Source organism: Acartia tonsa, chromosome 4 (assembly GCF_053477335.1).
Source record: "Acartia tonsa isolate MP-2025a chromosome 4, ASM5347733v1, whole genome shotgun sequence".
Classification (NCBI taxonomy): Eukaryota; Metazoa; Arthropoda; class Copepoda; order Calanoida; family Acartiidae; genus Acartia; species Acartia tonsa.
In genome coordinates, this window is record NC_137263.1 from 3,636,747 (window position 1) to 3,659,374 (window position 22,628).

The window sequence follows — 22,628 nt, forward strand, 5'->3', positions numbered from 1 at the left end:
ATGCTCAACCCTATTTAATTTTCTTTAAATATCTTCTTTTAATTAAAGAATCTGGTTAGCGTACACTTATTCAAATATTACATATCAGTTCTTAATTAACAAATATTCGATTTCTTTTTTTTAAAGATAATGTTGGAATCTGAAATAATTTTCTCATATGCAGTGTAAAAAATAAATGTACAATATTATTTGTAATGGTTATAAATACTTTAATTACTAAAGAAATCTATTAAACTAGTTTTGGTTCTGAATAAATGTGCGGTGATTAAAACTTTTTAAAAGAATAAATGATTTTTAAAACTGTTTAAGTTTCTACCTTACCTGTTTTTTTATTCTTTTTTAACAAAAAGATTTTAGCTGATTCTAATAAGGTTTCAACTGTTACAATTTCTTAATAAAGAAACCATCTAATAGTTCCTTTTTCATTATGACCAAGTTCTTTACTATACATTAGTCTTCTTCTCTCATACTTCTATTATTCAAACTTATTTTTTAAAATAATTTTAAAAAGTATGTATCTTTTATGTGTATGGTTTTCATTCTAATTAAATAAAAATTATTTAACTACATTGGAAATAAGTCACTTTGTGAAAACACTCTTTTTTTAAATTGTAAATAATTGAAATAAAACAATAATTCTTATTGGTTAGACTTCAGAATTATTTGTTTTATTGTAAATGTTAGATTTTTCAATGAAATTAAGGGGGGGGGGGAAGTTTTGCCACTTTCGCGTAATCCGTGATTATTAGGCTAGGTATTGATGTGAGACTATAGGTTATTTGGGATAAAAGTTTACTTTTGGGTAGTATTTCACGTATATTTAATCATTTTTTGGATAGGTCTCCAGGTTCAGGTGCTGCAGGCTGGAAGGTGGTTTCTGGACAGGTAAAAAAAATTTAAAATTTTTGTTTGAAGAGTTAGAGATCAAATTATTAAACAAAATATGCATCTTTATGGATGTTATTGACATATCAGAAGAAAATTGAAATCGGCCTCCAGGTTCAGGTGCTGCAGGCCTCCAGGTCCACTCTGGACAGGTAAAAAATCAAGTTTTTTATTTGAAGAGTTAGAGGTTAACTTATAAAACAGAATATGCATATTTTTTAATATTATTGACATATTTGAAGAAAAAATTTAAATCGGCCTTCAGGTTCAGGTGCTGCAGGCCTCCAGGTCAACTCTGGACAGGTAAAAAAATCAAATTTTTTATTTGAGGAGTTAGAGGTCAACTTATAAAACAGAATATGCATCTTTTTTGATATTATTGACATATTTGAAGAAAACATTAAAATCAGCCTCCAGGTTCAGGTGCTGCAGGCCTCCAGGTCCACTCTGGACAGGTAAAAAATCATTTTTTTTTATTTGAAGAGTTAGAGGTCAACTTATAAAACAGAATATGTATATTTTTTTATAATATTGACATTTTTAAAGAAAAAATTAAAATCGGCCTCCAGGTTCCGGTGCTGCAGGCCTCCAGGTCCACTCTGGACTGGTAAAAAACCAAGTTTTTTATTTGAAGAGTTAGAGGTTAACTTTTAAAACAGAATATGTATATTTTTTTATATTATTGACATAATTAAAGAAAAAATTAAAATCGACCTCCAGGTTCAGGTGCTGCAGGCCTCCAGGTCCACTATGGACAGGTAAAAAATCTAATTTTTTATTTGAAGAGTTAGAGGTCAACTTATAAAACAGAATATGCATCTTTTTTGATGTTATTGAAATATTTGAAGAAAAAATTAAAATCGGCCGCCAGGTTCAGGTGCTGCAGGCCTCTAGGTCCACTCTGGAAAGGTAAAAAATCTAATTTTTTATTTGAAGAGTTAGAGGTCAACTTATAAAACAGAATATGCATCTTTTTTGATATTATTGACATTTTTGAAGTAAACATAAAAGCAGTCTCCAGGTTCAGGTGCTGCAGGCCTCCAGGTCCACTCTGGACATGTAAAAAATCTAATTTTTTATTTGAAGAGTTAGAGGTCAACTTATAAAACAGAATATGTATAGGTATTTTTTGATATTATTGACATATTTGAAGAAAAAATCTAATTTTTTATTTGAAGAGTTAGAGGTCAACTTATAAAACAGAATATGCATCTTTTTTGATGTTATTGAAATATTTGAAGAAAAAATTAAAATCGGCCGCCAGGTTCAGGTGCTGCAGGCCTCCAGGTCAACTCTGGACAGGTAAAAAATAAAAAAAATATTTAAAGAGTTAGAGGTCAACTTAAAAACAGAATATGCAACTTTTTTTGATATTATTGACATTTTTGAAGTAAACATAAAATCAGTCTCCAGGTTCAGGTGCTGCAGGCCTCTAGGTCCACTCTGGACATGTAAAAAATCAAATTTTTTATCTGAAGAGTTAGAGGACAACTTACAAAACAGAAAATTCAACTTTTTTGATTTTATTGACATATTTGAAGAAAAAATTAAAATCGGCCTCCAGGTTCAGGTGCTGCAGGCCTCTAGGTCCACTCTGGAAAGGTAAAAAATCTAAAAATTTTATTTGAAGAGTTAGAGGTCAACTTATAAAACAGAATATGCTTCTTTTTTTATAATACTGACATTTTTGAAGAAAAAATTAAAATCTGACTCCATGTTCAGATCCTGCAGGCCTCAAAAATTACCTTTCTGGATATTTATCTGGCCAACGGCCAACAGCGGTCACTGGGATCCATCAAAAAGTTTTAATGAAATTAAAAACTACCAGGTTTAAATAAATATAGAATAGAAAAAAAGTAGGGGGGAAATCAAATAAATAGGAAATATACCTGAAAATAGCCTTTAAAGTTCACATGGAAGCCTGCAGCACCTGAACCTGGACGCTGATTTTAATTTTTTTCTTCAAATATACAAATAACATCTAAAAAGATGCTAATGTTGTTATAAAAACTGACCTCTATCTCTTTAAATAAGAAATTCCAATTTTTTACCTGTCCAGAGTGGACCTGAACCTGGAGGCCGATTTTAATCCTTTCTTTAAATATGTTAATAACATCCAAATAAAATGTATATTCAGTTTAATAAGTTGACCTTTAACTCTTTAAATAAAAAGTTTGATTTTTTACCTGTCCAGAGTGGACCTAGAGGCCTGAAGCACCTGAATCTGGAGGCAGGTATTGATTTTTTCTTCAGATATGTCGAATAACATATTCTGTTTAAAAGTTGACCTCTAACTCTTCAAATAAAAAATTCGATTTTTTACCTGTCCAGAGTGCACCTGGAGGCCTGCAGCACCTGAACCTGGAGGCCGATTCTATTCTGTTTTATAAGTTGACCTTTAACTCTTCAAATATTTTTTTTATTTTTTTTACCTGTCCAGAGTTGACCTGGAGGCCTGCAGCATTGGAACCTGGAGGCAAATTTTAATTTTTTCTTCAAATATGTCAATAATATCAAAAAATATACATATTCTGTTTTATAAGTTGACCTCTAACTCTTCAAATAAAAAATTAGATTTTTTACCTGTCCATAGTGGACCTGGAGGCCTGCAGCACCTGAACCTGGAGGTCGATTTTAATTTTCTCTTTAAATATGTCAATAATATCAAAAAAGATGCATATTCTGTTTTATAAGTTGACCTCTAACTCTTCAAAAAATAAACTTGTTTTTTTACCTGTCCAGAGTGGACCTGGAGGCCTGCAGCACCTGAACCTGGAGGCCGATTTTAATTTTTTCTTCAAATATGTCAATAATATCAAAAAATATACGTATTCTGTTTTAATAGTTAACCTCTAACTCTTCAAATAAAAAAATTGTTTTTTTACCTGTACAGAGTGGACCTGGAGGCCTGCAGCACCTGAACCTGGAGGCCAATTTTAATTTTTTCTTTAAAAATGTCAATATTATAAAAAAATATACATATTCTGTTTAATAAGTTGACCTCTAACTCTTCAAATAAAAAAAATGATTTTTTTACCTGTCCAGAGTGGACCTGGAAGCCTGCAGCACCTGAACCTGGAGGCTGATTTTAATGTTTTCTTCAAATATGTCAATAATATCAAAAAAGATGCATATTCTGTTTTATAAGTTGACCTCTAACTCCTCAAATAAAAAATTTGATTTTTTTACCTGTCCAGAGTTGACCTGGAGGCCTGCAGCACCTGAACCTGAAGGCCGATTTAAATTTTTTCTTCAAATATGTCAATAATATTAAAAAATATGCATATTCTGTTTTATAAGTTAACCTCTAACTCTTCAAATAAAAAACTTGATTTTTTACCTGTCCAGAGTGGACCTGGAGGCCTGCAGCACCTGAACCTGGAGGCCGATTTCAATTTTCTTCTGATATGTCAATAACATCCATAAAGATGCATATTTTGTTTAATGATTTGATCTCTAACTCTTCAAACAAAAATTTTAAATTTTTTTTACCTGTCCAGAAACCACCTTCCAGCCTGCAGCACCTGAACCTGGAGACCTATTCAAAAAATTATTAAATATACGTGAAGTACTACCCAAAAGTAAACTTTTATCCCAAATAAACTATAGTCTCACATCAAAACCTAGCCTAATAATCACGGATTACGCGAAAGTGGCAAAACTCCCCCCCCCCCTTGTTTTGGAAAAAAAAAATTTCCAATGAACAGAGTGATGTTTTTTTATTGTATCAATATAAAGTGAATTATATAAAAATGTTCTGTAAGCCACAATATTACCCGAAGTAAAAAAAGAGCTTTTGCTCTGGTCAAAATGACTACAGCAACACTAAAAATTAATTTTTAAATCCCCCAAAAAAAGTTTATTGGGGACTTAATTCAAATTTGGGCTCTGCAGTCTGATTCTATAGGTGTCCTAGTATATTTTTGATCCCCCATTCAAAAATAGGTTAAAAACAGTTTAATATTAAATACACTAAAAGAAAATTTCATGCACTCCTTTAATGTCTAAATATTAAAAAAAAAAATTTTTTTTAGGTGGGGGGTGTGACACTTTAAAACCATAACTATAAGTCAAAGGAACTCAACTAAAAAAAGTGTGACATCACTGAAATTTAGCATGACAGTCGCTTTAAACAGTTATACTGTGGAACTCTAAAGAAATAGCGGCAAAACCGCTGCTCTTGCCAAAAACCGCCAAAATTTGTTTTTGACTTTTCATGTTAAATTAAACATTTGAATCATTTGAAATAAACTTTTTTGATAACAAAATTTAATTATATTTGCACTTGACGCTTGTAATTTTTTTAATATGTGAAAATGTTTGAATGTTGAAAAAATTGTCAAATGAAAGGATAAGGATCTTTAATGAAAAAAAAATAAGTTTGTCTCATAATTGTCTTATTTGGCGAGAAAATTCAAACCAAATTTCAGTGGAAAACAGCTCTTTTCAGCGAGAGTGGCGGTTCCACCGCAGTTTCTTCACAGTTCCACATTAAACCTCTGTAGCTAGTGCCACGTTAAATTTCAGTGCTGTAACTCTTTTTTTAGTTGTGTTCCTTTGACTTTTAAGTTTGGTTTTTAAGAGTGTCACACCCATGCTCTCTCTTTAAATAATAAAAAGAAGAAAAAAAATTCCTTTTACTAAAGGCGATGCTTCAAGATGGTTTTAAGGAGGGGGAAACTGGCATCATTAAGATTGACAATATAGATCCTGATGTGATTAAGGTAAACATTATAATCTTAGTAGTCATACTACTGTAAGTTAAATGGGGCGAGGGTGACACATTTAGAGTGAGAAGAATGGTCATAACACACAGCTTATAACAACAACAAAATTAATTCAGAAATTTTATGAAACCTATAGGGTAAAGCGGCAGGGAGTAAGGGAGGGGACAATGGATCGAATATTCAATTTTTAGGAGTCTCAGACTTTGGGGACTGGCTTAAAGGGAACATGCAAGAATTTAGCTGTTTCTAACCAATCTTGGGGACCAATTATGAATGACGTCACGCAAAATCATGCATAATCTCGCGGCAAACTAGCGCGTCAACAAAAAGATAAACAATAACAAGCAGACAGAATATTTTGATTTTGAAAATTCTTTTGTAAATTGAATCATTACATTTTTTATATCTAATTCTTGTTTAATGTTAATTCATTCCGATTAGTGCGTTGTAGAAAGAAATTATATTAAGATTATTAGTTATTATGAGCAAAGCCTTCCTATAATTAGGTCCCGCACATTTGTACGTCCGTAACGGTTAGCTCTTTTCGTTACTTAGACATGTTAGTTTCTTATTGATTTAATGTAAAGGCAAAAGTTTTTTGTCTTTAGCTTAATATTTTTGTAATTAATGATCCGATTAATTTCAAAATTTTAGGGAAAATTCACGAAGTCCTGAGTTGTTCAAGGTTTGTTTATCATTAAAATCTCAAGATGGTGTTATTTTATTTTTCTGTCCTGGATGCTAGGAGCGCAGCTACCAGTTATCCTAAGATATGTTACTTAAACCTTAAGATCTTTAAAAATATGATGTACTTATGTTCTCAACTATTTTATTTATGTAGTATGAAATTTTGACGCAAGGTATCTCATTTTTTTTTCGTTAAATGAAATAACTTGAGTTAAAAGTTCTGTAGGAAGGTAATTGTTTTAGTAAGTTTTGTAATATAATTATTTAAAGGCTTTTTCATGTCAAAGCTTTTTAATAAATACAATAAAAAAATTTGGGTAAAAGATGTTGTAAAAGTAAAATGGTATGTTTGCTTAATTTTCCGAAGTTTAAATAATAACAATTATGGAAATGAATTGTAAACAAGGGTTTTTGATCTCTAGAATTAAAGGCTTGTAGTAAAGCATCAGTTTAAGGATGGTGCATTTCGAATTAAAAACAATTCAAAAAGTCAAAAATTTCCACTAAAGGTTGCTATATTGCAAATACTTGTTTTATCTGGAAATATCTGGGTTTTCAACCTTAAAGGGTCACAACTATAAAATTGAATTAACTGCCCATTGTCCCCTCCCTTACTCCCTGGTAAAGCGGGGCGATCTCTGTATTGAGGCGAAGTCTTTATTTTTCTCCATGTTCTAATCGACTGACAGAAAAAAACATCGAATCAAAATTGTTTCTTATTAAATTGCCTACAAAAAAGTAAATAATGATATTTTTGTGAGATGAATTTTTATGGTACTTATTGGGTCTCAAAGTTGGATGAAAAAACTTTTTTTGTTTTTTTTTTGTTTCGGATGGAAAAACGGTAAGTTGGACAAAAACTGGTAAGAGCTAAAGCTTAGACATCTTCAGGGGACTTATTAAGAATCTAATGGGCTATCCATTTCCGTTTAAAACTTTAAAAAAGCTTGTATAGTTTTTTTCTCAAATTGTCTTTTTTAGAGGCGAGGCGAACTCTGTTTTTTTCACTTTTTAGACTAACTTTTTCAATTTTAAATAAAAAAGTGAAATTTTCAAGAAAAAAAGTCAAACTTTGGAAAAATTATTTTTTTTCAGTAGAAAAAATTGACCTATCTTCATAAAAATTTGTTTGCATGCTCTTTATTACATTTAGCAACTTTTACCTTTTGGGCATGCTGTAATAAAATCAATACGTCATCAATTTTTTGAAGCTTAAAATTGCCGTACTGACTTTGCCTCGAGGCGGGACGAAGTCTGTGCTGTTTTTGAGATCAATTTTGACAAACTTTCTAAAGTCCTAGGTTTGCGTCCTTTTAGGACTTGATCGACTTTTTCTGAGATCTTTCTAATGGTCTTAGTCCCATTTAGAAATAATAATTTTTACCATTTATTTTTTTCAAAAAAACGAAAAAAAAAGCACAAAGTTCGCCCCTATGTATTTTCAGCTGTTATTATATGAATTTTAGATTTTTAGATTTTTTTGGCTTGTTGGTTATACATTATACCTGTATTACACATAAAAGTTGACTTTCAGATGATCTTTCCTAAATTTTCAGACTTTTTGATAGGCCTGCATGTTTAAGTTTGTCTCGTAGGCATCCAGGTTGACTTTTGCACAGATAAAAAAAAATTTCGGAGTCAAAAAGTTAAGTTCATATAATTAAATAAATAAGTGTGAGTATTTTTGCTTTTGTTTGAACATAGTCCCTTTATGTCTACAAGAACACTAATGAGCATCTATGTATTTTTAAAACTTTTTGGGGTTGGTATTACTCCCTTTAACCTTCCCTCCTTCCCACAAACTTTTCCGAGATTGTATGGCTGATCATTCAATCTTACTGGACAGGACACACATACATTCCTCTTAGCTTTTTAGTAAATAAACCTTTATTTAGGATGTTATTAAATTTATGTACTGTGGGAAGGTTGACAAGCTAGGAGACAACGCTGTAGAGCTTTTCAAGGCGGCTGATATGTTCCAAATTGATAATTTGAGAGGTACAATTTACAATACACTAATTATATTTTCTTGGTTTATACCTATGGTTCCATATAATTCCTATTTGTATCCTCAAAAGTACTCTGTATTCTGTGCTTGACAATATATTTCAATTGAATCACCCATGCATTTTTTTAAAAAGATTTTTCTTTTATTTCAAAATCGTTGTAAAATAGGGCTAACATGAGGTTTAATGTAACTTTGCAAAAAATTTATTAATTTATTCATAAGAACCAAACAAGCACTTTGCCAATTAATATAAAAATCCAAACATTTAATATTTTTTTTTAACTTAGATATCTGTGGCAGCTATATGAAGGAAAATATAGACGCAGACAACGTGTATGATATAATGATGCTTGCTGACAACTACAGCTATGAAGACCTCAAGAGTGCAGCTATGGATTTTATCATGAAGAATAAGAAGATTGTTATGACAAACCCAAATTTGAAAGCTTTGTCAAAAGAGCTAACGGACCAGATTCTTCAAAATATTGTGAGCAAGCATGTACAGTAATTTCCAGTATGTTTCCGAAGCATATTATCTGTTGGATTGGAACCGGTTTGGAACATATTAAAAAAAAACATGTATAGCATCGTATTACAGGCAATTTATTACAAATATTGAATTAAAATTTTAAAATTAAAAATCAGCTTTAATATCCACGAAAGCTGTCTATAATATGATGCGATAAATAACTATTATGCTTTTCTACATAGAAAAATATTAAACATATTTTCCTGGTCAAGTGATAATCATATAGGTTCCCTTGTCAAAGTGCCTAGTCATCGAATTCTAAATAATACCTTAATGTTACAGGAATCATCAAACAAAGTTTCAAATCAATAGTACATCTCCAACATGCCTTAATTAACAAAAACAGTCATGCCTTACAAAAGATGAACGATTCTTTGCTTGCTTGGCGTTTTGAGGGAAAGTGAATAATCGTGTATATCTTAATATTTCTCTTGCAAATGATATGTGAATTTCAAAATATACTTTCTCTTCATTTTCATGTCCATAGGGACCTTCAAATCAGTGGTCTCGATCTAATAAGTTTGTCCGTGTGTAACACATTTTTTCCCTGGCAGAAATTTGGAAATGCTAAGTTACTTTTAGGACACACTTTTTTTTCAGGCTATAGCATTGGATAATACTTTTCGGTCGTTTTGATTTCTAAGTCATCAGTTTTCATTAAAAGAACTATTATATAAGTAATAATGAATATGCTTTGCTTATCTTTTTAAAACCTCATAGTTAATGAAAGCTAGAAAAGATTATTCTTTAAAGATATGTAAAATTGTTATTTCCTTAAAATGTTAACATTTGAAAATTCTTTGTTTTAAGTATGTAAACATATCAAATTTACTTGATGTAACTACCCCTTGATGTACTTATTAGTTTTTCCTGATATTTTTGTTCAGCAAAATCAAAGCTCTCACGTGAGTAGATATCAATTCATTCGAAGATTTTTCTTTGAAAGGGATTTTCCACCTTAACAAATACTATTTTCTTCATTCACACATTCAAAGTTGATTATTATTGTGAATAAAGGTATTTTTTCCTTTCTAAAAGTACAGTACTATGATCTGTAAAAATAATGCAAATTTTTTATATTAGTAAATGTCAGTGACAAATTACTTTCTCAGATTATTTAGATTATTCTTATTATTATCAATTTTGAAATAGTTTTGCTCCTTTGTTTCGTGTTTATCTTGTTATTTGTGTTGATTCTCAGATAATTTTTTTATATTTTTTTCAGAGATTACAATGAGGTGATTTTAAATGGTTGATAAAGTACACTGAATTGATAACCAAAAAGGATTATTGATAAAATATGCGTGCATTCTTAGTTTAGCTTCATGTCTGTCTTTAACTACTAAGATCTCATAACCAAGAAGTTTTCAATTTTTAGGAAAAATTAGTATAAGCACTTAATAGGCTTGAGACTTATTAGTAACAAAAAAAACTTAACTTAGTTTATCGGTCAGTCTGTCCATAATGATTTGTTTTGTCTCTTAAGAATATATTCTTGATTTATGAATACTGAATATCTGCTCTTTTATTAAATATTTTTGTGCTTCGCTACCTTATGGATGTTTTTACCCTACTAAATTTTTTTCTCTCAAAAAATAAAGATTTGCAATCAATGTAACTTCTAATTTTGTCATATTTTCATTAAAAATGATTCATTTCATTGGTTCTTGTAATTGAAACCATTTAACACACTTCTTCGAAATAACTTTTAGCAATCTTATAAAAGTAACAGGATGCTTGTCTGTCTGTACAGAATGATCTTGGCAACTGATATGGTTCTCCTTTACAATGTAGCTCCTTACAGGTCCTGGGAAGGTTTATTACTATTTTGGGGGAGGGTACAACAACCCTCCAAAGAGAAATCGCCCCTAAAAAGAATTTCACCAAACCCCCAAAGTTTTTCTTTCTTTTCAAAATTCAAAACAAAAATTTAAAATGGGGGAAGGGGCCTCTAGGGGCGTAGCAGCAAGTCTTGAAAACAGCTCTAAACTCTAAAGGTACAAGAACACCTCTTTATAAAATGTAAGCTAAACAAAGATTTTTTTCTTTCAGAAAACCAACCCCTCTAAAATGTCTGGACTCGGTACTATATGTCAAATTTCAAGTTTTCTATGGAAAATCTCAAGCTTCATGAATGTATACAATGGAGAAAGTATTGATTCCCCTCAATTCACTCTTATTGGAAAAGAGGGAATGCTGAAAAAGTTTGTTTTGACTCTGTATCCAAGGGGAAGAACAGAGGCAGATTGGGTTGGGTTATTTTTTACCCTTGTTGATAGCCCAGAGTGTACAGTTTCATTCAAGTGTAGTATTCTAGATAAATATGAAAAGCCGCATCGAGTTGGCTATGGTGTAGTAGATTATACTTTCCCCAACAAAGAAGGTTATGGATTTCCAATGTTTGTTAAATTCAATGAATTAAAATCACAAAAAGAGACTGTTTTACCAAACGGAACTCTGACAATTTTGGTTGAGTTGAACGGTGTTAAAGATAAACCTAAAGACCCTACTATGTGCCTAGCCGATGACCTAGAAAAATTGACATGTAATGAGGATTTCTCTGATGTTGAAATACATTGTAAAGATATAAGGCTAAAAGCCCACAAAGCTATATTAGCATCAAGATCTTCTGTATTCCAAGCTATGTTTACCAATCCCTGTAAAGAGAGCCAGACTGGAAGTGTCACCATTAACAACATGGATCCAGAAGTATTGAAGGATCTTATAAACTTTATTTACAGTTGCAAAGTAAAGAAACTGAAAGAGAATGTTGCTGATTTGTTTAAAGCTGCAGACATGTACATGATGGAAAGTTTAAAAGGTAGGTTGTATGTCTTCTTTAGTTATAGGGTAGGTACTTTTATCGTGTTTTAATCAATAATTGTCTTTTCCTTAAGATAGATATTTTATTATAATTCTTCTACAATAAAAAAATGTCCTCAATGGGGATTTAGACTAGATTATACCAACAACGAAATTAATTCAAAAAAAACACGAAACCTCTAAATTATTTTCAGCTGTCGTTGGGGGGCAGCACATAGTAGAATTGACGACCTTTTTATCTGTCCCCAGGGGTGTATATTCTGCACAAGATTTATTTTTTTTACCCGGCTACAAAATTTTTAATTTCTCCCCCCCCCCCTCCCAGTTTTTTCTCATTAAGTAGGGGGGAAAATGGAAAAATATTTAAAGAACTCTATATTTTATTTATTTTATCCCTCCTACCACACATTTTTTTAGTTTTTTTCACCAAGGAGGGGGGGGGGGGATGGAAAAATTATGTTTTCAGTTTTCTTAATTTTTACATTTTTTTTCCCTCCAACCACTTATTTTTTATCCCCCCCCCCCCCCCATGATCCGGGGATCCCATGTAGAATATACACCCCTGTCTGTCCTCCAAATATTATTTTAGATTTATTTTGCTTGTTGGCTATACCTTATTTGATTCTGATTTAAACCGAGTTGAACGCTGTAATAATCAGTTATGATAATTAAATTTTAATTAGTATAGGTCAAAGAAGCTTTCAAAACAGTTCCCAAAAAAACATACTATACCAAAAAAATACAGCTAATTGTTGGATTTTTTTTAGATATGTGCACTACCTACATGATGAAGAATCTTACAAATGAGAATGCCATATCCTTCCTGAATTTGGCTGATGGACATAACTCGAAGATGTTAAGGGAAGCAGCTATGAGCTATATAGTTCAGAATATCAATGCTTTTACGGAGAGACCTGAGCTTGAGAATGTCTCCCAGAGGCTTGTAATAGAAATCATGAAGAGAGCCATTAATCCAACAAAGAAATAGTTCTTTGCTGTGACTAACTCCTTTTTTGCTATTGATATTTTGTTTATTTTATATATGTATGTACTTATAGTTATATCAAACAACTTGCATTTCTTTTCAATAGTAGCTGTGTTTTTTTTAAATTGTTAGGCTTAAAACAAACTAAAATTGTACCTAATGATTCACCTTAAAAAAAAATAATTATACCGAGCAAATTAAACAAAAAACTATTTTATGTTTGTAAAGGGGGGGAGGGGTTTAATGCAACCATTGCATCTCGTAATCAATGTATAAATGGCACTTAGAATTCGAATTTCGATCTGAAATTTTGCATGAGTAATCCTTGGTAGGTCTATTTTCCCTAAATCAAACAAAAAGTTGAAAAAGTAACAGCTAACGGCTCAGCCGTTTAGCCGTTTTTTGGCTATTTTTAGGGCAAATCTGTCAAAAATTACGTAGAAATCAACATTTTAAAACATATTTTTGCTTTAAATCATGTGAAATGATACAAAAAATATTTTTTTAGATTTCTAGTACCAGCAACTACCGGCTAGAATCGTTTTAAAACTTTTTGGATCGGAAAAGAGCATTATGTGGAGAGAGGTTTCGTGATTTATTTCCATAGAAAAAAGCCAAAAAATTACTAAGCGGCTGAGTTGCCAGCCGTTAGCCGTTACTTTTCCAACTTTTTGTTCGATTTAGGGAAAATAGACCTAACAAGGATTACTCATGCAAAATTGTATATCGAAATTCGAATTCTAAGTGCCATTTATACATTGATTACAAGATGGTTGCATTAAACCCCCCCCCCCCCCCTTAATTATAATAAAAGACATGAAAGGAGGGAAAATCAAAGAGTGAAAACAATTTTTATAAACTTTAAGGAAAGCAATCTACAGAATTGTGTACATTTCTTGTCAATGTTGTAAACAACATAAGCCCTATTTTAGCATAAATTGCCAAAATAAGAAAATTAAGTTAGTGAATAATCTTGTGATAAAAATGTCATTATATACCTGATAATCTTGTATGTATTTTTTTCAGAAAAAAATGCTAGAAATTACTGCTTGTTACTGAAATGATTTCCCAAAAGAATCCAAAGGGTTGTTGCATGAAATGCATTTTAAGTTGAACTTAGTATACTACGTATTTTTTCCTGTTTAATGGTTTAAACTACATTTATAGTAGGAGAATTTCAATTTTTTACCATGTAGTTTTAATAATATCAAGACTTAAAAATCTTACTCTTGTGATACAAGCAATTTATATAGTTGGCTTATTTTCACAAAAATACCATGACGACTAATTTAGTAATGTTTTTTTTGTTATTTGTTGTAATACAAAATTATAGGTATATATTTGATGGAATGCTTGTAACTGTCACTTGAAATCAGTTTTCTTAAATGCACTTCATGCAACTATGTTAAATGAAATATTTAGTTATATAAATTGAAGTTATAAGGAAGACGAACAAAAAACCATTTTCATATGATTAGGGATGGGAATCCGTCGAATTTTTGGGCCGGATTCGGATTCCGGATTCTGAAGGAATCCGTCAAAAAAAGTGACGGATTCTTGCGGATTCCGGATTTTTATTTTTTGCGGATTCCGGATTCTAGTAGTATTTTAAAAGGCCGTCCGTCACAGAGGGATAGCTTTTTTCGTTAATTTATCACTATGTTACTTGGTTGAAGCCTTGATTTGTTTAAAGTGTTGACTTCCAGCATAACTAAAGCATTTACATCACATTAGTAAATTTAAAAATTTAAGTGCTACGTATGTCCTAAAAATGTGCTTGGTATTTTCTAACCTATTTAAATTAAATTTAGCCTACCAATTTAGAATCCGGAATCCGCTATAAAAAACGGATTACGGATCCGGATTCGGATTCCAAAATTGGCCGAAAATTGGGCGGATTCCGGATTCGGATTCCGGATCCGGATTCCCATCACTACATATGATAATTTCTCAGACAGATTGGGTTTATTTGGTGGAAACTGATTGTGCTGGTGGTGGCTCTTAATAGAAAAATTTCCAAGGCCTAACATAAAGGTGATTATCAAATCATTAAAGTATACTGGGCTTTTGGTCATAATTAAGAACAGGTTGACTTAATAAGAGCATTTGACTAAAATATTACTTTCGTGTGTGTACATTTTGCACAAGAATCATTTTTCCCCTGCTGCAATATTTTTCATTTTTCCCTCCCTCTAGTTTTTTCCTCTATTTATTGGGGAAAATTGAAAAAAGTTGAAACGGCTCCGGGTTCGGGTTAGCTAAAATTAGAGATTTTTTATTAATTATAATTTTGTAACTCTGTTGCGTCGTGTGCAAATGCCCCTTTTAAGTTTTTCAAGACCATTTTTATCAAAAATTAAACTTTTTAAACCATCAATAGTCAAAAATAGACTTGGCAAAAAAAGCTATGATAAGTTTTTCTTGATTTTAGGTCGGAGCCGGATTCAAATCCGTAGCCGAAACTGGAGCCGCCCCAAAATCAAACGGCTCCAAAATCAAATCATGGAGCTTGCGACTGCGAGCAATACCGCGTCATCAGTGTTGCCAGTAATAACTATCAAAACATGGCGGAATCTCTTCAGGTGAGCCGATACAAGTATAATGTCGGTAGTTAAGCCACTTTTGCTTACTCCGTGATTATTAAGCTAGGTATTAATGATAGACTATAGGCTAGTCTGTCTGTCCGTCTGAAGCTTAAGATCTCTGTAACCACTTTACCTATTGGGCTCTACTCTTCAGGGAAAAAACCTACTGCTGTGGTGGTTTTAAGCTATTTTCTTAGGGGCGAGGGGACACTTTCTCTCATCGTTAGATTAAAAACTTTAGTTACTTATCTAAAGCAGTGTTTTAACTTTTCCACTGATATTCTGATTGTAAAAAGAGATAATAGTATGGGCTGTACACTATTTTATTGTCCATTGTCTTATCCCTTTTGATCCCTATTCTGTTATTCTGTAATTTTTCTTTTGTAATATTTATAAAGCTTTGATTTTATGAATATTGTCATCCTTGTAATTATTCAGGGAGGAAGGGACATTGGCCAGTTTATAACACTAGTACTCAAAGTTTTATGATAACGTTTTCTTATTCGTTGGCTTTGGGGGCTTTTATTGAATTTGGATTGGTTGGTTCATTAAGTTGAGTGTCTAACGTTTCAACCACTAATTGTAATCTACAGAGGGGGTAATTTTTTGGGATGTACATGAATTTATCGGTCATTGTCCTATCCCTTTATATCCCTAGTTTTATTACTTACAAGAATGAGAACACATGGAAATTGATATTTATATTTATGAGAAATTCCCTCCTACTTTTTATTACAAACACAGCTTTTCTATAATTTGAGTGTGTATGCGAGGCCGAGACGGATAACTAAATTCGTTAATAAAATTGGTAGGTCTCTTTTCCTTAAATTGAAAAATAGTTGAAAAAGTAACGGCTGGCGGCTTAGTTGTTTAGTCGTATAGCCGTTTTGAGGCAAATCCATCATTGATCACATCGAAATCAACTTCTTCATCCTTATTTTTGCTTTATTTCATGTTAAATGATACCGATTACCATTTTTTAAATTTCTAGTACCAGCCGCTACCGGCTAGAACCGACTTGGAGAGTAGACTATATAAGTTTGAAGGAATTTTAATTAATATAATAGATTTGAAATCTGCATAAAATTTTAAGGGTTTTTTATTAAATTCGTTTTTTATTTAATTCTTTATTTAACGGCGCAAATACGATTTAAGTTAATTTATTTTGACCAATAGGAAAGCTAGATTGAAACCTACCCGCGCTCTAATTGGTTGAATGATGTACGACACTTAAGCTTCTCCAATCAGAGCGCAGATAGTTTTCAATCTACCAATTACAGATGTCAAAATTAATTAACTTAAATCGTATTTGCGCCTTTAAATAAAGAATTATATAAAAAACGAATTTTATAAAAAAAAACCTTAAAATTTTATGCAGATTTCAAATCTATTATATTAATTAAAATTCCTTCAAACTTATATAGTCTATTGGAGAGGCCAATAGTGTAGATAGGGCTTGTGATATTTTTATGGTAAAACAGCCTAAATACGGCTGAGAACCCCCCCCCCCCCCCACTTAATTAATATTAATTTGTGGCAATTATCACCCTTGTTAATATAATGAATTTATTATTGATTTCCTGAATTTAAAATTGTTAACACGTGTAAAAAAAGATTCCTTTATATATGAGAAATTCCCTCCTACTTTTGTCATAAATCCTTAAAAATAAGAATAAGAAACAAGGATGACAACATCCATAAGTAGCGAAGAACAAAAAACATAAATGGACATGTAAGTTATACAGCTGTTGTTTAGTGTAAGGATATCCTTATAAATATATAATATGATATATATTCTTAACATAAATTGAAAAGAAAACATGTTAACGTGCTCAATGAGGCCTCTAGGGACATAGCCGCTATTGATAAATAATATAAAATCACAATTATTAAATTTAAATATTTTTCTTTTTAAGCATGAACGATAAATCTACTGACCGAGTTAGTTGCAATCTTTATGAGCTTTTGTGAAAGGTTTATTCACACAAAAATTCAGACGTCTACCTTAAATCAAAACCGAAAAAATTGTATTTCCCATATAGCTTAATGGACTGGCGTACAGCCAGAAATAGTAAACTTTAGAGTAGCTATGCTTATATATTCTCGTTTCCGATTAGTTTTATTCTTTATTAACATGTGTTTCAAATTTGACAAAAGATATGAATTTAATATTTTAAAAGGGTGAGAAATTTTCTACAGGAGCCTTAAAGAGGTGGAGTTTTTTTGGGGGGGCGGGGGAAAGGGATAGGGTATTATAAAAGGAATTTCGAATAAAAATTATCTTTCAGAATTTGTATGGATATCCTTTTATATAAAGTAGTAAGTTTTTTTGTCTGAAGCTTAGGATCTCGATAATTACTGAACTGTTTGGGGTTCTTTATTTTAAGTGAGCTTCACATAGATCTTGTGATGGCTCTATGCTATTTCATTTTTAGATTTAAGTCTGGGTTTAAAGCTATTTCTCTAGCCCGCTTGAATTCAAAGTATCTAGATACTAGAGCTCAGCTCAGTTCGAAAAAGACCTCCCTAGCAATAGCCTCCAAAAAGATCGTATTTGTCTGTCAGTATCACTTTATAAAACTTGGAAGATTTAAGCCGATTTTTCAGTATTCAGATGGCGTAGAAACTCTATAATCAATAGAGACCAGAAAGATCGTATGTCTATTTTTAGTAGCGAAGCTACTCTATAATTCCATATATCCGTCCGTGATATAGGTGGGGGAAATGTGATATTCTCGGCTCCTATAAAAGATAGAACGCTGAAAGTGGTTGTCAACATTCCCATCAATAAGGATCATAATTAAGTATAAAACATCCGAAGCGGTTGGACTGCTTTTAAGCAGCTTTTTAGCCGCTATTACTTTTTATAACAGATTTTTGCGGCCCCTACAAAAGATATAAGGCTGAAACTTCTTGACAATATTATCTTCATTATGCACTAAAATTAGGTATAAAATATCTATAGTGGTCTGACTGCTTTTTAGCTGCTTTTCGTTTTATAACTTTTAAAAACAGAAACCTTATTTTTGAGGTTTCATGATTTTTTTCAATTTTTGTATATTCTCTCTCTTTTCTTTGTTAGGATAACAGATAATCTGCTCTATAACTCACTTTGTCCGTTTGTCTATTTTATAATAAATTTTGTGCTTTGCTACTAATGGATGTTGTCATCCTTCTTAGCATGATAATTTGATAGCTTCGTTTTTTATTTTTAAAAATAAATTCAGCCAAGTAAACAACATTTCCCTGTTAAAACGGACGGAATAACACATCATTTAAAGAGTAGCTACGCGTGGCTTTACTAAGTAGGCCGAGCCGACTATAGGTTGACCGCCATTAGTACGCATTGAGGGGGGGGGGGAGGGTAGTATGGGAAAAGGATATTATTAAGTAGCGCTTCGTTTTTGTTGAGTTTTACACTTGGAGAGGAAATCATTAAGGATTAAAAGGGGAGGTTCCATAGGTGATATTTTAGAAAATAATTTAATCTTTAATTAGTTGTGAATTAAACATCATTAGTGCTGGATTCAAAGGTTAGTTTTTGCAACATAGTTTTTTATATATAACTTTGGGACAGATTTGTCAGCATCGATCCGAAATAGATTAATTTCCACTTTATTGAAATTTATCCTTGTTTTTTTTCTTGACCCGGGCCTTCGGGGCAACAAAACTGGAATTAATCCTGTAATTGATAATCTTATGATCCCCAGATAACTGTCTATGATTCCAGGCGATAAACATCTCTTAGGATATTTATTATGTTTAGTGTTCTGCTGTTAGTTTAAATAAATTAAATTATTTTTAAAAGCGAAGCTTTTCTATAATTAGGATCAGTCCGTCCGTACGTCCGGAACGGATAGCTTTTTTCGTTAATTTAGGCATGTTAAAATTGTCCTATCGATTTCAAACTTTACATGGTAATTCCTCTAGTTGTTAGGTACAATTTAGAAAGCGTAGCAACTTTATAATTATTACCAGAATGTCCGTACTTCCATTTTAAACATGTAGATTTTTTTACTTTTTTTAACAACAAGTTTTGATCTAACTCTCTGATTGATCTGATTTTTGGTATATTAATTCCTGGGACAACAAAGTAAGATATTATAAGCGAAGCAACTCTATAATCAAGTCCTGAAAATGTAAGTATGTCCATAAACATTATCCTAGATCAAGCAGTTTTTTAACAAATTTACTTACAATTTTGCTTCGAAGAAAAACAAAGATTATTTATTTAAGATTTTGAACAACTTTGCTTATATAAAGTTCTTCATAAACCACTCCTGAAGGGAGTTAATTAATGGCCATTTTTATCAGTTGCTTTGCTACGGTCACGGAAATTCAGCCTTAAATAAATAATATATAGAGATGTTTTATGAAAGACTCCATAAAAGCAAAGTTGTTGAAAATTTTGAATAATAATCTTTGCTTTTCTTGTCATAATTATGCGGTAACTCCTAGGGGATGAAAATTTAACTTGAAGTTTTCAAATCTAATTTTCTCAAAAAGTCCTCATTTTAAGATTTTCGTTTTTCCACTAAATTTATATGTTCATGGGGACATGAAACAGTTGGCCTTATGCCTGGGAAATTTTTTTTCTCTTACCCTCGCTTCGAGTGAACTGTGTAAGTATGTCATTAAACAGAATCCGGTATTAATGTAATTTTCATGTAGTTCATATACAATTTTGTTTATACTTATAAATCAAAATTTTGCTCTCTGTATTCTGGAAGTGTTCATGATTGTCTTTTCTACCGTTTGATTTAAGAGCTTCACTCTTATGGACGTTTTTATCCTTGTTTTAATCATTTAAAAGCGTAAAAAATCCTTTATATCTTTCACCAGCTACTACAACAATAAGCTTTATGCAAAGCTAGTTACTTTTTATTTTTATCTTTTAGTAAGTCAACGTTAATTCTTCAAATAGTATAATATTTCCTTATTATGGCTTCGAAACCGATTAATATCCGCTAGAATAGAACCAATTTCGATCAATAATGAAAAATCATGTTTAGCATCATATTGCTGATAATTTTCAACGAATCCTAGAATAAAAATTATAATATTAATTCCAGATTTGTTAGCCCGGGCCTTCGGGGCAGGCATAACTGTTTTTAATCTTATTATTTTAATATATACAGAAAGCTGTCTATAATACGATGCGATAGAAACCTAGACTGTGTTTCAATATATCTTACTTTTAAAAAATTTCCTTTTGTTTTAGGAATTATTTTACATGCGAGCCATGGAATTTTCCCACGCCCACGAGATGTATTCCCATGCCCCCCAGAATTATTCCCACGCCCAAGAGATGTATTCCTGTTATCTTTGCCCGGGAGTCTTTCATTCTCAAGATCGTTTAAACATGCATATTCAAATCATGCACTCCAGTAATGAAAAAGAAAATTTGAACTACCCCAGTATAGCTAAACCAAGTGATGTTTCAGATATATTAGAGGAACAATATACTTGTGATAAGTGCCAAAAGACATTTACGTCTAGAGCTATCCTGCAAAAGCACAAAAATACACACAAGAAGCAATTTGCATGTGACTTATGCTCTAAATCTTATTCGCACAAAGGTTCCTTGGCAATTCACAAGAAGAAAACTCACATTCCAAACTCTAGTGATCACTGTGAACAGGCATTGTCCGTAAACAGTTCTCTGTTAAATCACATTAAAATATTGGCATATGATTGTAATTTCTGTGAGATGAGATTTGACACCAGATATGCTTTGCGATATCACCAATATCATCAAAAACATGGGAAAACATTCTATTGTGAAATATGCCAGAGATTTTACTCCAATTCATCTAGCCTATCATCGCACAAAAAGAGAAGTCATCCAGACATGACCAATCCTCCAGCTACAGCTTTTGTTAGTGTAGAAGCTGTTGATGATGATACAACCAATTCAGATGATCACACAGACGAAATTAGTGACGAAGATCCTCTTTATATCAACAATGATGAACAAGATTCTAACGAGACTGTTGAGATAGGTATTGCAGCCGAAGATCCCGAGTATGATAATGATAATAGTGTTGAGGAGATGTGTATAGGAGTTGATAATGAAGATGTTGCTATTAAGAGATATAATGATATTGTCTATAATATTACTGTTGCTCAAGCTATTCATTATTTTTCAAGATAACTCAATAGGTATTATAATCAAATTCAAGCGAAAACAAGGAAACCCTGATTTTTTTTAGATTTTAACCCCATGCCCACATAAAAATTTTACTTTAAAGTTGGCAAACTTTTGGATATTACACAGAAAATCAGAAGCATTTTTAAAAAATGTTATATTTCAGATCCAAAATCCCCAATAAAAATAAAAGCTTGGACGTCTTTGTAATTTAGTATTGATCTCTGTATATGAAGAAGCGTAACTTTTTTTTAGTGTCTGACATTATGTCTAGAAGTGGTAGGTTTCGTGATTTTATTTTTGACAAAAAAAAAGTTTTTTTTTATGTTTCGCTACTTATGAATAAATTCTTACTTGTTTTTACGTATTTTTATGAAATTTAATTTGTTGAATTTGAAGGGGACATTGTGCTGTTTATTAAACATTTCCCCAAAGTTTAATAATGTTTTCTTATTGGTGTCCAAACGTTTCTGCAACTAATTGTAATATACAGAATGGGTAATTGTGTGTATCATTATTGGGGATGTGAATCAATTTATACGCCGTAGTGTTATTCCTATAGATCCCTGCAACCTAATGCTCTTGAAATATGAAGATTATATGTTTGTTTTAATCTATGTACATGTTTACATCTTTTATGAATTACAATCAAATATGACTTATTTAATGTATTGCCATTTAAATAAAATATGAAATCAATTGATTTTGTTTCTTCTCATTTTAGTGTCTTTGTGAATAAATCTTGTTGTACGTTTGTCGAATAAAATCTCGTTAACAACAGGACCGATTGCTCTTTAATTTTCAGTAGCAACCATAGTTCGTGGATTTGTTTAAACAGCAATGTAACAGGATCAGTGTCTGCCTGTACTGAAGGATCTCGCTAACAGCTGTACCAATATGGTTCTCCTTTACTGTGTAGCTTCGCATAGGTTCTTGGAAGGTTTTTTTAAATTTATTTTGGGGGAGTGTACTTAACAACACTCCCAAATGAAGTCGCCACTAGAAAAGAAAGTGTCTACATTGCGTTCAAGTCTCTACGTAAAAGCAAGAATATTAAAATAATTGTGATTTCTCTTGGGAGGGTGGTGGTACCCTCCCCCAAAATAGTTATAATCCTTCCTGGGACCTAATAGAAGCTACCCTGTAAAGGGAAACCTGATCGGTTCAGCGGTTAGCGAGATCCTTCGATAGAAACATACAGACTGACATCATGTTACTTTATTATTAGGATACTGACGACCAGGACGATAA

The 22,628-nt window shown here is 31.8% G+C and overlaps 3 protein-coding genes across 4 annotated transcripts in view; all 3 read left to right on the plus strand.

Annotated features, from left to right (window-relative positions):
* Nucleotides 1–10,152, plus strand: part of LOC145315714 (speckle-type POZ protein-like) — a 44,759-nt gene extending 34,607 nt beyond the window's left edge. The window contains exons 5-7 of the mRNA XM_080155743.1: nucleotides 5,532–5,609; nucleotides 8,195–8,297; nucleotides 8,595–10,152. Coding sequence (XP_080011869.1) covers nucleotides 5,532–5,609; nucleotides 8,195–8,297; nucleotides 8,595–8,815 — 402 coding nt within the window. The 3' untranslated portion in view covers nucleotides 8,816–10,152. The remainder of the gene's footprint in view (nucleotides 1–5,531; nucleotides 5,610–8,194; nucleotides 8,298–8,594) is intronic.
* A 717-nt stretch (nucleotides 10,153–10,869) lies between these two features.
* LOC145315713 (speckle-type POZ protein-like) lies at nucleotides 10,870–12,890 on the plus strand. Its single transcript, XM_080155742.1, has 2 exons — nucleotides 10,870–11,657; nucleotides 12,427–12,890. Exons 1-2 carry the CDS (start codon nucleotides 10,907–10,909, stop codon nucleotides 12,645–12,647), a joined length of 972 nt encoding a protein of 323 aa, XP_080011868.1. The 5' UTR covers nucleotides 10,870–10,906; the 3' UTR covers nucleotides 12,648–12,890.
* A 778-nt stretch (nucleotides 12,891–13,668) lies between these two features.
* LOC145315715 (uncharacterized) lies at nucleotides 13,669–22,076 on the plus strand. 2 transcript variants are annotated; one of them, XM_080155746.1, is made up of 5 exons: nucleotides 13,669–13,729; nucleotides 14,599–14,678; nucleotides 15,076–15,109; nucleotides 15,164–15,226; nucleotides 20,451–22,076. In XM_080155746.1, exons 4-5 carry the CDS (start codon nucleotides 15,209–15,211, stop codon nucleotides 21,381–21,383), a joined length of 951 nt encoding a protein of 316 aa, XP_080011872.1. In that variant the 5' UTR covers nucleotides 13,669–13,729; nucleotides 14,599–14,678; nucleotides 15,076–15,109; nucleotides 15,164–15,208; the 3' UTR covers nucleotides 21,384–22,076. The 2 variants fall into 2 exon arrangements, with proteins under 2 accessions (XP_080011872.1, XP_080011870.1); XM_080155744.1 differs by having other exon boundaries at nucleotides 15,076–15,226.
* Nucleotides 22,077–22,628: the final 552 nt, after the last annotated feature.